A 17,345-nucleotide genomic window follows, 5' to 3' on the forward strand; every position below is an offset into this window, starting at 1 on the left:
CATTATGATCACACCATGTCTATATGCCACCAAAATTCCATTTGGTGGCATATAGACATGGTGTGATCATGATAAATATTTTCATTAGATGGCTGTTTTTGTCATGAAAAAACAAATCATTATTCAAATGTTTAGCTATTCTCTTAAATATTTATCTAGCACCTGAGGCAGACCCACATATATATCTAAGTTATGCTGGGGCTTATGATATTACATAGGTTACTTTATAGCTAGTAACTAACAAAGTTGTGATTCAGTTCTTGTGGGTTTTTTCAGGCTATATTTCTCCTGACGTTTCGCCTGCATCTATGGCAAGCATCCTCAGAGGTGAGGTCTGCTGGAGCTGGGAAAAAGGGGGTTTATATATCTGTGGAATGACCAGGGTGAGACAAAAGGCTTTTGTAAGTTGGGCTAGGTGTGGATCTTTCAACTGACCACCTTGATCTTCATCTTGACTCTCGTGGCTTGTTCTTGGTCTTGTAGCTCTTCTGATGTCTGAGGTGGAATATCCATTGGCCTGGAGAGCCCAGTTGAGGTGGTTCAGTTCATCTTGGAGGAGGTGGGGTTCACAGATTCTTTTTGCACGGTCTGCCAAGGCTTTAATGGTGCTTCTTTTTTGACTTGGGTGATGGTTGGAGTTTTTATGTAGATATCTATCTGTGTGTGTGGGTTTTCTGTAAACGGCAGTCTTCCTTCCTTTTCTTTTTCCATAGTGAACTGGATGTTTGGGTGGATGCTGTTAAGATGGTCCAAGAACCTGTTGAGTTCTTCTCCTCCATGGCTCCAAATGGTGAAGGTGTCATCCACATATCTGAACCATATCGTGGGCTTTTTGGTTGCTGTCTCCAGGGCTTGTTTTTCAAAGTGTTCCATGTAGAAGTTAACAGCATCCACCCAAACATCCAGTTGACTATGGAAAAAGAAAAGGAAGGAAGACTGCCTTTTCTAGATGTCCTAATCATCCGTAAACCAGATCAACAATTGGGTCACACCGTTTACAGAAAACCCACACACACAGATAGATATCTACATAAAAACTCCAACCATCACCCAAGTCAAAAAAGAAGCACCATTAAAGCCTTGGCAGACCATGCAAAAAGAATCTGTGAACCCCACCTCCTCCAAGATGAACTGAACCCTCAACTGGGCTCTCCAGGCCAATGGATATTCCACCTCAGACATCAGAAGAGCTACAAGACCAAGAACAAGCCACGAGAGTCAAGATGAAGATCCACCCAGAGGAAAAGTGTTCCTGCCATACATCAAGGGAACCACTGACCGCATAGGGAAGTTGATGAAGAAACACAGCATACAAACAATCTACAAACCCACCAAGAAAATCCAACAAATGCTACGTTCAGCAAAGGACAAGAGGGATCCTCTCACCTCTGCAGGAGTCTACCGTATACCATGCAGCTGTGGACAAGTCTACATAGGGACCACCAAACGCAGCGCCCAAACAAGAATCCAGGAACATGAAAGGCACTGCAGACTACTCCAACCAGAGAAATCAGCCATAGCAGAGCACCTGATGAACCAACCTGGACACAGCATTTTATTTGAGAACACAAAAATGCTGGACCACTCTCACAACCACCATGTCAGACTACACAGAGAAGCCATTGAAATCCACAAACATGTGGACAATTTCAACAGAAAGGAAGAAACCATGAAAATGAACAAAATCTGGCTACCAGTATTAAAACATTCTAAAATTGCAACAGCAAAAACAGCAGAGAGAAAAACAGGCAGGGACATCTAATCACCTTTCAAGAAGACTTTGCTCCAGGCACAGTCAGCCCATTGTATGCTAATCAAGGTGGTCAGTTGAAAGTTCCACACCTAGCCCAACTTACAAAAGCCCTTTGTCTCACCCTGGTCATTCCACAGATATATAAACCCCTTTTTTCCCAGCTCCAGCAGACCTCACCTCTGAGGATGCTTGCCATAGATGCAGGCGAAACGTCAGGAGAAATGCCTCTAGAACATGGCCATATAGCCCGAAAAAACCCACAAGAACTGAGTGATTCCAGCCATGAAAGCCTTCGACAATACAAAGTTGTGATTGCTTATTTTCCCCCTTTTTGTATTTACATCCTCTATTTTGGGACAGCAGAAAAATCTCTAATTACTCTGAATTTATGTGTCTGTCATTTCAAAAATGTTACAAACTTTGCTAAACCATATTCTTTTAAATAATTGCAGTTACATTACTTTAATATACATAGATCACTGTATAGAGAATAATTTCAATAAAAGAGATCCAGGTGACATTTTTTTAAATAAAGCTCCCTTTATCTGAAGCAGATCGCATTTTCTACCATAAAGGATATCTAGGTTAGGATTGCCATATTTTACAAAGCAATATAAAAAGAAGGACACATTTACCAAATGACTTCTTCAAATTACCAATCAATTGTAAGAGGAGCTCCCAGTCCTCAGTTGGGTCAGTCCAACAGAGAGGATAGACCAGGTGATGGGCCACCCCTTTTCTTGCCACCTTCTTCCCTGACTGGCCTTCCCCATAAGACAGAGGGAGATAGCAGCCCTGGTGACAACAACAGCCACAGTAGCCTCAACTCAGATGGAAATCAATGAGTAGGTAACCTTCATGGCGCTGAGGTTAGCTACTTTGGTAATTTCCCTCACTCTGAGTTAAGTTGGAGTGTCTTTCTTCCTGCTCTTCAGAGTTATACTGTCTAATTTCCGGCCTTTCCAATCAAAACGTTAAAAGAAAACCTATTTTCAAAACCCATTTGAAAATTTTGCCTGAAGATAAATTTTAGCTCTGAAAAAGATGACATGACCTAGAAAATGAGGTCATAATGGTAACATTAGCTTACATACTAGAGTGTTTACAGTTAGGGTATTATTTCTCTCTTGTCTGGTTTGTTGTGGCTAGATTAACAGTGGTCCTCTTCAAACTTTCTTTTAAAAAAAATAACATTGACACATACTTCTTAATTTTTTTCTTTGAGGTGATGGTAAAACATTAAAAAATTCTAAATTTTCTGTTCCTGTAGTGATATAAATTTTTATCCTTCCATTTTTGTTATTGTTTAATTCTTCTACATGACATCATTTTACCGGAAGTGTGTGGCAGGCACATAACACTGCTGGTCAAAAACAATATCAGCAGAGTGCGACTCAAGTCATATATCTGTCTTTGTGGAAGATTGGTACCATTTCTGTCAAGACATTTTATCTCATTCTTCTACATGTTACCAGGCTAATGTTTAGAACTGCAATGTTCTAAGGAAATCTCTTTATGTTGTAGTCCTGCAACCTGGAAATAAGCCTTAATGAATTCAGTGAAACTCATTTCTGAGTAGAGGTGCATAGGTTTACAATAGAATATTTGGAAGTTTTATGTAAGTGGGGAAAACAGGAGCAAATAACACTTCCACTTCCCATATGCACTTATATCTCCTCTACTTGTTTTATTGAAGTAGTAATTAAATTGTTGGGCTAGACTAGGATGACAAATGTGCATTTTCACTGATTTGAAAAGAAGGCATGTATTTTATTTTATCAGAAGATTAATGAGTGCTCTTATGGAAGTCTTGAACAATAATTAGAAGTAAAACATTCCGTGTAAAGATGACCTGTTTTTTGGGGGGGTGGGGGGGGGGGGAGGGGGTACCAGTTTTTTAAATAACATTAAACATGAGCTTTCCCAATCTAAAATGAGACTGGTGAATTGAGTTACACTTTCATGTTGTGAGATTCAAATTATCTCCTCACTAAAAGAGAACTTGCATTATACAGGGTGAGGCAGCATAACTTCCATTTTTCAAAACTTGTATGAATCAGAAATTTTTATTTTTTATAATGTAAGTGCATACCTAAAGTTTTCTTTTACGTAGTTTTGAAGATCAAATTAGGTACGTCCCCCATTCTCCTTTCTCCATACACTGAGTAAACCGATTTCTGGCATTGGTCATGACTCTTGCCAGCATAGCAGGCATTATGTTGGCAATTTCTTCCTGGATGTTGGTCTTCAAATCTTGTAGGGTCCTTGGACGGTTCACATAAACACGGGATTTAAAAAACCCCATAGGAAAAAAATCACAAGGGGCCAAATCTGGAGAGCGGGCCGGCCACTCCACATCCGCTCGAACAGTAGGCCTCAACGGCAAAAGCACGCTCCTCACTGTTCCAACGCATGATGGTGACTGAACTGTGTCAGGACAAAACTTTATACTCCCGCCTCTCGAACAAAACCACTAGTGCTCCGCTACGTCTTCAACCGACTGAATGGCACGCATTTTTTTAAAAAAGAAGTTATGCTGCCTCCCCCTGTACCTTGATGCAGTATATAAATGCAGAATACCCTGATGCAGTACATAAATGCAGCTGATGATATTCTGAGATAAACAACAGTGTTGTGTGTTGTCTCATTTGGGAAAAATGTTGTAGTTTCACGGGAGCAGGCCTGCTTGGTAGCTCTCCTAGTCCTTCAAATTGTCTTCCCAGACTCTACATTAGCTTACTTCTTACTGTCTTTCCACCACCAGGTAAATACTTCGTTGTTTTGACAGGCCTTGGAAAGGGTGTGGCAAAGGGTATTGGATTATATTCTTGGGGTGCCACGAGGATCAATCCACTATGGATGAGTTAACCCACTGCATGCGAACCCAACTGCAAGGACCAACATTTTGATATGTTTTTAACAGATTTTAGTATTTTGATAATTATAAATATGTTTGTAATAAAATATAAACATTTGTATTAGCTATGTTTTTAAGAATCCTGAACTGGGGAAAGGAGCAAGATGATGATGATGATGACGACGAAGATGACAACGACAACTTTCAGAAAAGATTTGTTATTGGTAATCTTAGCGAATTTCCTCCATATGTGCACCATTTTGGTGGGATCCAGTACATAAACTGGTTCATGTAAAAACTTTTGACAGGAAAAAAAAACAATTGTTTAATGTTTCCTATTTCATTATTTTCAAAACTGTTTGGAAAGCTGCCGTATTTCAGCGGTGTTCTCTAAATTCATATCAAACCTGTTTAGAAACAAAGGAAATTACAATCTACATAGTGAGACCATTTTTCCATCTATTCTAATACAGCATTCAACCTAAACGAAATATTAATTCTGTTAGTAATATTTAATGAGGACCAAACCTATTTGGTTTTTCAGATTTGAAGTGATAGAGAGACACAGAGAGAGACTGTGTATATACTTTCTGAAATATGTCTGTGGGTGGCTGCCAATTTGGGCCAAGAGAATTTTAACCTTTTCTCCTCCACATAATATGTTCCAGATCAAAATCAATCATCCAAAGTTAGAAAAGTGAAATTAGGGTTTATCGTCCCGTTTTCCTGTGATTGTGCTAAACAAATTGGCAGACAGCTGTCTTTTAGCAAAATAAGTAATGATATCCATTCACAAATTTTCCATGCAAGGTGTCAAAAAATGGGAAAGACAAACATTTGTTCAGTCTGTTTTTTTCATGTCTTTCCTACTATGCATTCTTTATTTTGTCTTCTTAAATATATGAAAGAAGGCATTATTCATCGACTTTCATTAAGAAATACAAAATAGTGTCTGGAGATGACAGTAAATACCAGCTTTTGTTGCATTTTTATTCAGGTTCCTTCTTTGTCTACAATGAATGCACATTTTTCATTCAAAGGATCATTCCAAGAGTCCCCTGGAAATAGGATAATCTGGTTCAATTAAATAAACGGATAGTTCCTCTACTAAACTGTTGCTCTTATCCACAATCCTATAGTACATAAATTGGAAATATGTAATCCTTGGGCAGACCTTGGAATTAATTTGTTAAAAATTAATTTGTTACCTTCTATTTGCAATAATTTTAGCAATGATTTTGAAAGTCATTCTTTCAGTCATTATAACATCAATGATTTGGTGGTCTGCACAGTAATTAACATATCCTGTTACTTTAATTTATTACTAGGGTGAAAATTTGGAGGGGATGGTCATTTTGGACCACTTTTAGTAAATCTTTTAGTAACATGTTACTAACTTCTAATATACAGTACATTGAATTAATTTCATTTTATTCTATTTTTCAAATTAAAATTAACACAATTGCTTTTAAGTCTAGGATTTCTAAGCTCTGTCCATATAATATTGTGCTGCATTGCTGCATATCCCAAGATATAGAAATATTATTGGTCTGATTTTGCAACAGAAGTTGAAATATTTGACATTATCTTTTGATTTCAATAACTACTGTGCTGTTTTTTGTCCTGGCCATGTTAAAATATTGAATAACTTCATATTTTCTTGCTTTTGAACTTAATTTCTGTTCAATTTATTTTTATGGGGCACACACATTTTGCTTCTATTGTAACTAACAGATCTTCACATTGTAATGAGGTGTAATTAGAAAATCAGTTGTATGGTAATAATCACTTTATTTAGCTCTCAGCTTACTACAGTAGAACAATGATAGAGTACCTTCAAGGGAGGCAGCACACCTTTAGTTATTTTAGCATTCTTCAGAACATGATACTAAGTAATGAGTACAACAAACATTTTGAGCACTACCATTTTGCATCTTACTTAGGATTTTGACTTCATAAAGTCTTCAAACACATATATTAGATGCATACAGTGGGATTCCTGATGGCATTTAGTGGAGGGATTAAGTTCTCAAGTAGACATTGGCTATTTGCCCATATTATTGCCCCAAAATTTCAACAATAATGTATGTTCGCTGGTAGTTGTGTGCCTTCAAATTGTTTCCAGCTTACATGCCCAATGTCAGCCAGTGGGTTTCCATGACATTTCTTCCGCTTTGCAATGGGAAGGCAAGCATAATGCTTACATGCTGTACACTTTGGCATTTTGCATATTCATCAAGTCGATAATGTCTACATGACTTTGATAAGGCATTGTTCTTTTTCATATCTTAATAATTGGGTCTTGGTTGCTCACATTCATAAGCTGTTTCTATGAACATTCATACCACATTTCAGCTATTGGATTCTTTCAGACTTGTTGTGAACCACAAGAAATTTAATCTAGAACCATCTCAACTGGTGTAATTTATCGGAGCCTTTGTAAATTCTGGAGTCTTTGCAATCAGAGTGTGGGCCAGAGATGTTCAGGTCCTCCTAGAACTCATGTTCACAACAACCTTGGTGACTCATTGCGCAAAACTCATGATGAGACAAGCTTGTTTTCTTCACTTTGATCATCTCACCAATTGTCCAAACAGGAGACTTGCGATTTTGCAGAACATGCATCATTTGATCTGGTGGATGGACTGCCAGAATGTCATTCCATCTTCTTCTGTCTACAGTAGTGATCACAACTAACACATCTCTCAAGGGCTGGGGTACACACTCCACAGGATTGATAGTCAGATGCCACTGGCCTCCCAACAAGTGTCATATCAGTTCTCCTGAAATTCTAGCTGTCATAAAGGCCTTCCAGAGGTTTGAGCCAATCCCAAAAGGGAAGGCACTTCAGGTGGTCACTGACAAAACTATTGTAGTCCTTATCTGAATAAAATTGCACATTCACTTTGTTCCACATTTCCTCTATGAGACTGGTTAAAATAAATCCTAATCTACATGATCTCCATCTAACAGAGGTCACCCTGAATCAATGCCCCAAATCAATGCCCTCTGTCCTGTTACAATTGGAGGCTGCAAAATCTTCAGAGGATGGTATTCACTAGCTGTGCGCCTGTTTTTGTCATCTTGAAACAAGCAATGCAAAACCCTTTGTTTGGGAATTTACAGAAGGAGAGACTCATTTGGCAATGTGTCCCTATTCTACTATGGAGGCCTTGTTGTGTATCTTTCCTCTGTATCTTCTCACTACTAGAGTGATTGCCAAAATGCATCAGGGCAGAGCCAGGTGCATTTCTGGTTACCCCATCGTGACTCAGACAATCCTGGTTCTCTTCTCTGATTCACCTGTCCTGACGGGGGTTCCTGTGATTGCCACACCACCTGGGTTCTCACTATCCATGAGGACAATCGTGGAAGCTTTTCATCTAGTATCTGTATTATATTCAACCAGTCATGTGTTAGTAGCAATACATATGCTTTCTACATAACATTCATATAAGTAGAGCAAATTTATCATGTTGATAGCACCTCAGTGCATCTCTGCAACTGGAATGTGGATCAATCAAATTCTGGACCTTCTTATTTCTTTGTTAGGCAGAGACCCATCCCATTCCTTCACTAGATGTTACTTGTCAGAGATCTCCTGACATCTCCAAAACTTTGGCAAGCTTCCTGCTTTCTTAGACCATTGGTCAAATGATTTCTAAAGGTGTATAAAATTCTATACCCATCTGTGACTAGAGCTATGGTCAAGAGGATTTTGGATATGAGGGCCCTTCTACACAGGGGAGAAACCTGGGAGAGGGCAGGTTAAAATAACCCACTTCTTTCTGGGTTTCTGTCCCCATACCTCCCACAACCCCAGGCTTTCCCTCGGGGGATGGCAAAATGCCATCCTGGGCCAAACGTTGACCCAGGATGGCATCCAGCCACCTCCCTGTCCCCCATTTGCCTTCAAAAACTTACCAGAGGAGCCCCCTCCATAGAGTACTCCTGATGCTTGAAAATGACGTAAATGGAAGTGGGGGCAGGATGGGAGGAAAATCCCTCCTCCCCTCTCCCTCCTCCTGGTGCATCATTTTCAAGCATCAGGAGTACTCTATAGGGGGCCTGTGTTGCTGGCAGGCCCCTTTGGTAAGTTTTGGGAGGAAAACAAGGGCTGGGGGGGGGTGCTCTCCTGCTCCTTCGGGCTTTAGGGACCTGAAGAAATGGGATGGCTGTCGGAATAGTCCCCACAGGGCCCACACCTCGAAAGATCTGGACCTTAGCTTAATTAATGCGAAATAAACTGGGAAAGAGTAAACTGGGAAGAGTAGAGACATCAGACTGGCAACAAAGATCCGCCTAGTCAAAGCCATGGTATTCCCTGTAGTAACCTATGGATGTGAGAGCTGGACCTTAGGGAAGGCTGAGCGAAGGAAGATCAATGCTTTTGAGCTGTGGTGCTGGAGGAAAGTTCTGAGAGTGCCTTGGACTGTGAGAAGATCCAACCAGTCCATTCTCCAGGAAATAAAGCCCGACTGCTCACTGGAGGGAAAGATACTAGAGACAAAGTTGAAGTACTTTGGCCACATCATGAGGAGACAGGAAAGCCTAGAGAAGACAATTATGCTGGGGAAAGTGGAAGGCAAAAGGAAGAGGGGCCGACCAAGGGCAAGATGGATGGATGGCATCCTTGAAGTGACTGGACTGACCTTGAGGGAGCTGGGGGTGGTAACGGCCGACAGGGAGCTCTGGCGTGGGATGGTCCATGAGGTCACGAAGAGTCGGAGACGACTGAACGAATGAACAACAACAAACTGGGAAAACCCAGTTTTCCTTGTGTTAATTCACTTTTACCTGAGGCATCATTTGGATGCCCAGATAAAAACCTCCTCTGAACAAATCTTGCCAAGGAAACTCGATTTTTTTTAATTTTCCGAGGGTTGCCATAAATCAGAAACAACTTGAAAGCACACAACAACAAAAACTACTACTACTAGATGGATAAATTTGTTTATTGATTAGTCCTCTGAATGTATCAACAGTAAAAGACAAAGACACAATAAACATACATCCCTATGCTAACACTCCTATGAGTGTTAGCTAAAATACATTTATGCACTTAAAACTTGATTAAGTAGTAAAATTATGTATTCTTCTCCCTAGAACAGGGATCCTCAAACCAAGGTCCTTGGGCCAGATGCAGCCCTCCAAGGTCATTTACCCGGCCCCTGTGCTACACTTTAGACTTAGGATCACTCTAAATCTGAAATGATTTGAAGGCATACAACAACAGTCCTGATTAACTTGACTATCTCATCAGCCAAAAGCAGTCCTACACCTCCCATTGAAATACTGATAAGTTTATGTTAGTTAAATGGTTCTTCATTTTAAATATTGGATTGTTCTTTCATTGTTATTATTTTGCACAATGAATAAGATATGTGCAGTGTGCATAGGAATTCATTTGTGTTATTTTCAAACTTCTGTCCACTCCTCTAACTTTCTGGGGGACTGTAAACCTGCCCTAGAAGTTCAGTGTTTTTAGTTAGTATCCAAGATATTGGGTTTCTATTCTTTGGATATTATCAAGGAAAAATTTTTCTGAATAATTGAGGCTCTGGATCCACCAGTATCTGCTAATGGCAGTAAGTTACAAAGGCAGCTGCAACTGTGACAAATAAAGGCTAGTGTGGAAGCTTGTGCCAGGCCCTTGATGTGTTAATCTTGAACTTTAGAGCCACTTTCACCTTCAGTTGCTCATGTGATGCCATCATTAAATAGTTTTTGTGACCGGAATTTCAAAATTTGCTATTTCAGCATATTCTACCTCTAGAACTAATACTATTTAATTTTGAGAGATGTAACCCATGGTGTATTGGGGAAAAAAACCAGTTTAATAACATTTTGGCCCTTAATTACCTTTGTATCTAATCCATGTATAATTTCAACCATTGCATGAGCTCACAAATTGATAGTTTAAAGGGCCTTAACAGAACCCAAATTAGCTGCTATCTGATTTATCCACATTTAAACTTCAGCAACTGAAGATTATCCTTTACAAGCTGTTTCTCTCAAAAATTCTGAGGTATATTTTGCATTTTTTTTACTTTGGAAAACTTCAGCAACTTCAACAGAGTGTAATGTACTTCAATTTTGCGTCCTAATAATTATTTTATAAATATCAGAAGTGCAGTGCACTTAATTCTTTAGCTGAAGGCATTATATTCAGTTTCTGTATACCGCTTCAAGCTTGCTCCATTTAATCATTTTAAAAGCTTAGTTGGTGTAAATTGAATTTAACACTGTAGTTGCAAGGGTGTTATGTAAAAAGTCCAAAAGGAATGCTTATGGCTCAGGCTCTTCCTGATCTTAAACTCTCTAGCACCCTCTGTTGTCATTTACAAGCAAAGCCAAGTGTATTATCTCTATCAGATGAATAGCCATCAAAATTATCAAAGTATTCAGCACAGTTGCTTCAGATGTGTACTTTTTCACTCCCATAATCTTTTTAAAGCAAATTTAAATTGAGTATTTCTGTCTTTATTAATCAATTATATCATAGTTCTATGTTTTAACCATTACAATTGTTTTGATGTATTGTAGCCTTTCCCCCTTTGGCAAAAAGGTCATTTTTATAGGATTTCTTTAACCGAAATACCAAAATGTTATGGAGATCACATCTGTGCTGTTCTGAAGTACAGACTTTCCTCTGTTAACGTTGAAATTCATAGACTACACTGCTTCAAAATAGAAGGAACCTGAAATTGTCCATGCTAAAATTTGGAGTTTATAACAGTATGGAACAGATGTTTTCATAAACATTTGCTATAATTAATTTCAACTAGGGGATTGGAGGAACAAAGCAGTTATGCATTTCTCTAAACTTTTAATATCTTTCTCCCATATAGTAAACTCAGAAATCGTTCTTTTAATACTGTTTCAAAATAAATATACTTCTCTGTTTGAATTTCACAGCAAGAAATAAAAGTTTAATTTGTAGTATTGTGTTCTTTCTTTTGAAACAAAAATATAACATAGTATAAGCAGTGAAAATATCCGTTCTCAAGATTTTTTTCAAATTTAAACTATTCTATTAGGTGCCACTTCCCTTTTCCATTAATTAGTATTATGCAAATAAGTCAAAATTATGTGATAGTATATGGTTGTACTTTTTATATAATGTTTCAGTATCTTTACTGTAAACATTTACTTAGCTTTGAACAGGTGTTATAGTAAAATCTCTGTTGACAAATTGCTAGTTCTGGAATTAACTAATAGGCTACTTTTTAATAATGTAGGTTGTTGGTAATTAACTTATGCCCAACCTTGGTAGTTTTCTTTGAGTGGCCAGGATTCAAGAGCTTGTACACGTCAGCAACCATATTTGAATACTGTTGCTGCACAGAGGAAAAAGTATCAACTTAATAGAATCTTCTTTCCTATCCTTGATGTCATTTTATTTTCCTTGGTATTTTTGCATTCAATAAAATACTGCCTGAGAGCATGAGAGTTTTTTTAAGTTTTAAAATACGCATAGCCTAATTGTTCTACACCTGAAATCTCAACTGCAGCTGCAAGAACTTTCGAACAAACCAGTACTCATGACTGATCTGTCATCTACAAAATGTGCAAAGAAAAATAGGTAGCTGTCATTAAAATTACATTTCAGCTCTCAATAACCATTTAATGAGTAGTGTAATTATATAAGTATGGTACCTCAAGTACTTCACTCAATAATTAAAAATAATCTCATCTTTAAAGTGAAAGCTCTAATTATTATTTGAGTTAACCAAGACCACTATTATGATCTCCAGTGGCATCTCAGAATGTTTTGAAGGTATAAATTAAACTTGAATAAATCATTAAATTATTAAGCTTTACATATGCTAAAATAAAAATAAAATAAAAATTTTAAAACTCCATTATCACAATTCAAACTTAATAATGTGAGGAAATTCTTCTCTATTGCTTTTCCTTCTCTGAGATCACAAATTATGCCCTTTAAAATATACATATTGGTGTATGATTTAATGTCTTCAGAGCAGAAACCATGGTGATTAATCATTACTGAACATTATCCATGAAAACAGAATTTAATACCATTCTAGTTGCTATCAGTCATACGACTTTTTATGTACAGAGTAGAAATTTGAACTGCAAAACATTGTATCATTCATAGCAACATTTCCTTTTTTATTCTTGCCAGTCTGAACAAATATAGCTTTCTAGCCACTGTATTTTTCCTATTTTGCATTATATATATTTATGTCTTACCTTAACTAGTCAATAAATAATATTCCTTTTTATTCATGTTTTCTTATCATTAATGGCATTCATATTTTATTTTTCTGCTATAACAGGCACTCAGTGAGCTTAACAGTAATTCAGATAACAATAAATACAATTAAAATATAAAAAAGATTATTGAGGCTCTCCAGCTTTCACCTCTCTTAGAGCTGGATTTAAAAAAAAATGTGTATGCCTTTTTGCAGAAGGGCCGTAGAGAGGGAACTACCTAATTTCCCTTGATAGGAACTTCCAGAGCCTATCAGTGGTCACCCAGAAAGCTGTGTGCTTTGTTCCACCAGATGTATGGATGTGCACAACATGTCTCAGAAAAAAGCCTCCCAAATTTTGAAAGTAGGATTTAGAGAAAATAATTTGATCTAGATCTCTTAAAAAAAAAATTCTAGACATGAAAATTTCATAACTTGGTAGTTTGAAGGAAAGAGATATACATAAGGTGAAATGCCTCATATTTCAAGGGAATACTATAATAGCAGTTCAACCAAGAGATGAAGTACAAGGATTACAATAAAACCATGTAAGGGAAATGCAAATAACTTATTTGTGAATTGGTTGAGCAGGAGTGAAAACGTTGGGGAACTGCCAGGGACTGGGAGGAAGATTAACACTCTGGAGCCCCATTCCTACCTTCTACAACAAAAAGATTTGTCCCCAAATGCCTTCTTGGGAATCTGTTTAATTCCCATTGATAAAAATGGCCCAGGAGTAAATCAGCTCTGATGTCAACAAACATGGTCAAATTTACCTCACCCTCCCCCCCCCCTTCCTGAGGCAGTATAGAGTCCTTTATTCAGCCATAATCTTTAGAACCAAGGAGTTAATTTATATCTCTTTGTTTAAGCAATGGTTAATTCTCCTTCAGGTGTTGTGGCTCTGATTGAAATAAGTGTTTCAGTTGGAGAAATAAGGGTGTGGTGCCTTAACTCAGCTTCATTGGAAGGGTGTTGAGGACAGATGACCCCCAAAAATGGCTTATTAATGCCTTAACTTTATTGGAAGGGTGTTGAGGGCTGATGACCCTAGAAAAAGTGGTTTTGTAAATCTGATGCCTTGACTCTGCTCTAATAGAAGGGTATGAGGGCAAATGACCCCAGAAAAAGTGGTTCCTTAAGACTGATGCCTTAACTCTGCTCTAGTTGAAGGGTATGAGAGCAAACAACAGGGAAGGAGACAGTGAGAGAAGACAGTGAGAGGAGACATATGTCTCCCATGTGATAACAAAACAAATGGATAAATCTTAAAGAAAGCAGAGAAATGTATTAGGCATGATGGGGATAGGGAAATCTTCCATTTAATTTCAAAACAGGTCATGGCGAAACTTAAAGGAAAACTAACAATTTACTTTATTTTACTTATCCCATAGGGTGAAGTCCTCAACCTATATGCAAATGACTTATGGTCTAGGCATTAATTAATTAAACTACTGCTACTTATCTCTGTGTATTGCCATCTACCTTTTATTAGCTTATTAGATTTCTACCTGGCAAACTGTATTATACCATATATACCCAGATATAAGTCAACCTCAGTTGAGGGCAAGTTTTGGGGGCAAAAGTATGGATTTTGATATAACTTGTGGTCATTCCACAAAGAGGAAAGCACCAGTGCTGATTCAGGTGATCAGCTGTCCCAGGTTGTCACTGCCATTTTCTCGTCAAAGATGGCTCTCGGCAGAAAATCAGTGCTTCTTTTAGGTTCTCCCGGAATGGACCGAGGTCTCACCTTTCCCCACTATACTCAGAGACAGGATTAGTACATAAGTATATAAAGTATTTTTTTTAAATTGCGTAATTATGCATACTCACCTAAGGCACAATCCTATGTGAAAAGATTTATTGTTTCTACATGTACCAAATTTATGCTCCTGAGTAAATATACTTAAAATGGTTATGTTCATCTTCCTAGATGTGTCACACGAGAATGGAAGAAAGCAATATACCTCAGATTCTGATGGAACATTTCTTACATATAGGTGAGAATTTCTTGTGTCTCATTGTGAATTATTTTGTTGAAGTTTAGATTGTTAAGACAGACAAATATAATACATATTGAATGCATTGAACATATATTACATATTTTGATTTGCACTTTCTCTTTCTGGTATGGTGAAAGTATCAATGAAGTAAATGAGGAAGACAACTGAAAACTTTCATTTTGACTCTGCAAATTAGACAACAGTAGCTGCCTGTTGTTAGGAACCTAAAAGATGGAATGCTGACTCAAACCAAAAAACTTGTGTGCTCTTGCATCCTGTTAGACTGTTGCTGGTAGAAGGTCCATGAACAGGACATATGTGTAGCATTATCCTTTGCTCATGCTCCTCACAAACTAATGTATAGGAACATATTGCCGCCACCCTCCCCCCATACACACACACACACACACCTCTACATATATACCCCATCATCTGCTAACTGATCCAGTTCCTTTTTGATGATATCCAACTAGGTAGCTATCACCACTTCTTGTGGGAAAAACAACAAAAAACTTCCTTTTACTTTCTGTGAAACTCACCATTCAGTTATAGTGAATGGTGTTAGTTTTGTGTAAAAGAGGAAAATCATTTATCTCTACTTTGTTCACACCACATTTACCTTTACATACCTTGGACATATTTTCCTGTACTTGCCTATTTTCCATTTTAAACAGTCCCAAATATTGTAAACTTTCTCATGGGGAACGCCAGTTGAATTATAATGTTACTCAGCTTATTTTGTGCTTTTAAAAAATTCTATATTATCATTTTAGAGGCGCAGTAAACAAAGGCCCTTTCTCATTATATAATTATAATACTTTGATAGCATTTTTATTGCCTTCCATCCTATGGAATCCTGGTATTTTCCTTTTAGAGAGGAACAACAAGATAGCTCTAAGTTTTTCCTTAATTACAAACCCAGGGGTTCTTTAGAATATTATCTTGACAATTTAAGTTGAATTATAGTGCTATCATTGCATAGTCTGAGAGGGTCTCAAGACTACACACTTCATTCTTAGTTTTTGTTTTTATTATATGTACATATGTATATAAAGTGATTTGTCTAAACATGTAAGAGTATTAGAGGCCTTAAATTCTATATCATTAGCTCATGAAATAAAAATTATTTTAATAACATGGAACAATCTACTGATAATCATATGTAAAAGTCATTCAGGAAACATATCATGGATGACCACACTCTCCTTTCCTTATGATCCAGCACACAAATCTCGGCAGCATCTCCTGGCTAGTATAAAGGTATAGCTTTCCTGCACAATTTCGAGAAACCCATGAGAAACATTTTATACAGCAGTTGCCTTTAAAATATTGGATGATGTTCTAACAAAGCTTTATTAAGAAACAAACATGTCCGGTGTTTTGCTTTGCTTCTTTCCCCATTTTTCCAAGATCTGTTAACTTATCCCCATCTCTCAAGACATCTTTTTATCTGAGGCAAAGTCTACTACCTTATTTTTAACAACTGCCTGTTTGTTTTTATTAGCCACTTGTTAGCCTGCCCAATATAGGAAGGCTGTGCTTCACAGTGGTGGTGGTGGTGGTGGGTGCTCAGATCCATGGGACAGTTTGGAGTAATGCAGGAGCCCAGGCCCTGAGATCTTCAGGAGAGGACCTTCTCTCAGTCCCAGCATTATCGCAAGCATGGTTGGTGAAAACGTAAGAAGGCCTTTTCGGTGGCTGCCCCGTGGCTCTAGAATTCCCTACTTAGGGAAACTGTCCTTCTGTTGGCAAGTTAAAACCTTCTGTTGGCAAGCTAAAACGTCTTTAAGACCAAACCAGGGGCTGCTGTCTTTTAAGTAGTTTAACAGGTTTTTTAATGGGGTTGTACTTATTTTATTTGTTTTACCTATGTGTTTTCATAAGTCCCATAATTAATTCTATTTTAATGTTTATATGCTTTGGGCTTCATCACACATAGTAAAATCAGCGTTTCTACACATTTAAGAAATGGCAACAAATGATGCCCTTCACACGATGCAAGCTTTAACTGTGGGGTGAGGTATTTTGCCATTTCTAAAGTGTTATTTTCTCCACAGATTCCTAAACTGGTTGGCAATCAACTTATTTTTAAATTCCCCGCATAGAGATGAGCGAAATGGCCAATTTGTTGACCGCTTGTAAATAAAATGATGACATTGTGTGTGGGCGGAGCTGAAATGCCCATTTCCCCAGATCGCTAATGCCAAGAAGCTTGAGGAAAGATCAAGGTTAATTTAAAACCACTTCCTATGATTGCCAATGCAAAGGTTCTGGGAAAGATGAGGGTTAATTTAAAACCAGTTCCTAAGATCCGGAATGATTTTTTTTAAAGAAATAATCAAAATCCTGGGGTGACAATGGGAACAAATGACATCAGGGAAAGTGCCACCTTTTAAAAAATGTCTTAAACCTGCTTCAGTGGAAAGGTCTTGAAGGCAGCGCTGCCTTAAAGGATGCCTGTTTTCAAAAGTGTGCTGGTATCCTTGAAATGATAGTAATCATCACCTGCC

General features: G+C 37.8%; 1 protein-coding gene across 7 annotated transcripts in view; it reads left to right on the plus strand.

Annotated features, from left to right (window-relative positions):
• Positions 1 to 17,345, plus strand: part of TBC1D5 (TBC1 domain family member 5) — a 299,834-nt gene that overhangs the window by 123,547 nt on the left and 158,942 nt on the right. For all 7 annotated transcript variants that reach the window (XM_060781976.2, XM_060781971.2, XM_060781970.2 and 4 more), the window contains one exon: positions 14,766 to 14,832. In XM_060781976.2, coding sequence (XP_060637959.2) covers positions 14,766 to 14,832 — 67 coding nt within the window. The remainder of the gene's footprint in view (positions 1 to 14,765; positions 14,833 to 17,345) is intronic.

Source organism: Anolis sagrei, chromosome 6, assembly GCF_037176765.1.
Source record: "Anolis sagrei isolate rAnoSag1 chromosome 6, rAnoSag1.mat, whole genome shotgun sequence".
In the NCBI taxonomy this organism is placed as follows: Eukaryota; Metazoa; Chordata; class Lepidosauria; order Squamata; family Dactyloidae; genus Anolis; species Anolis sagrei.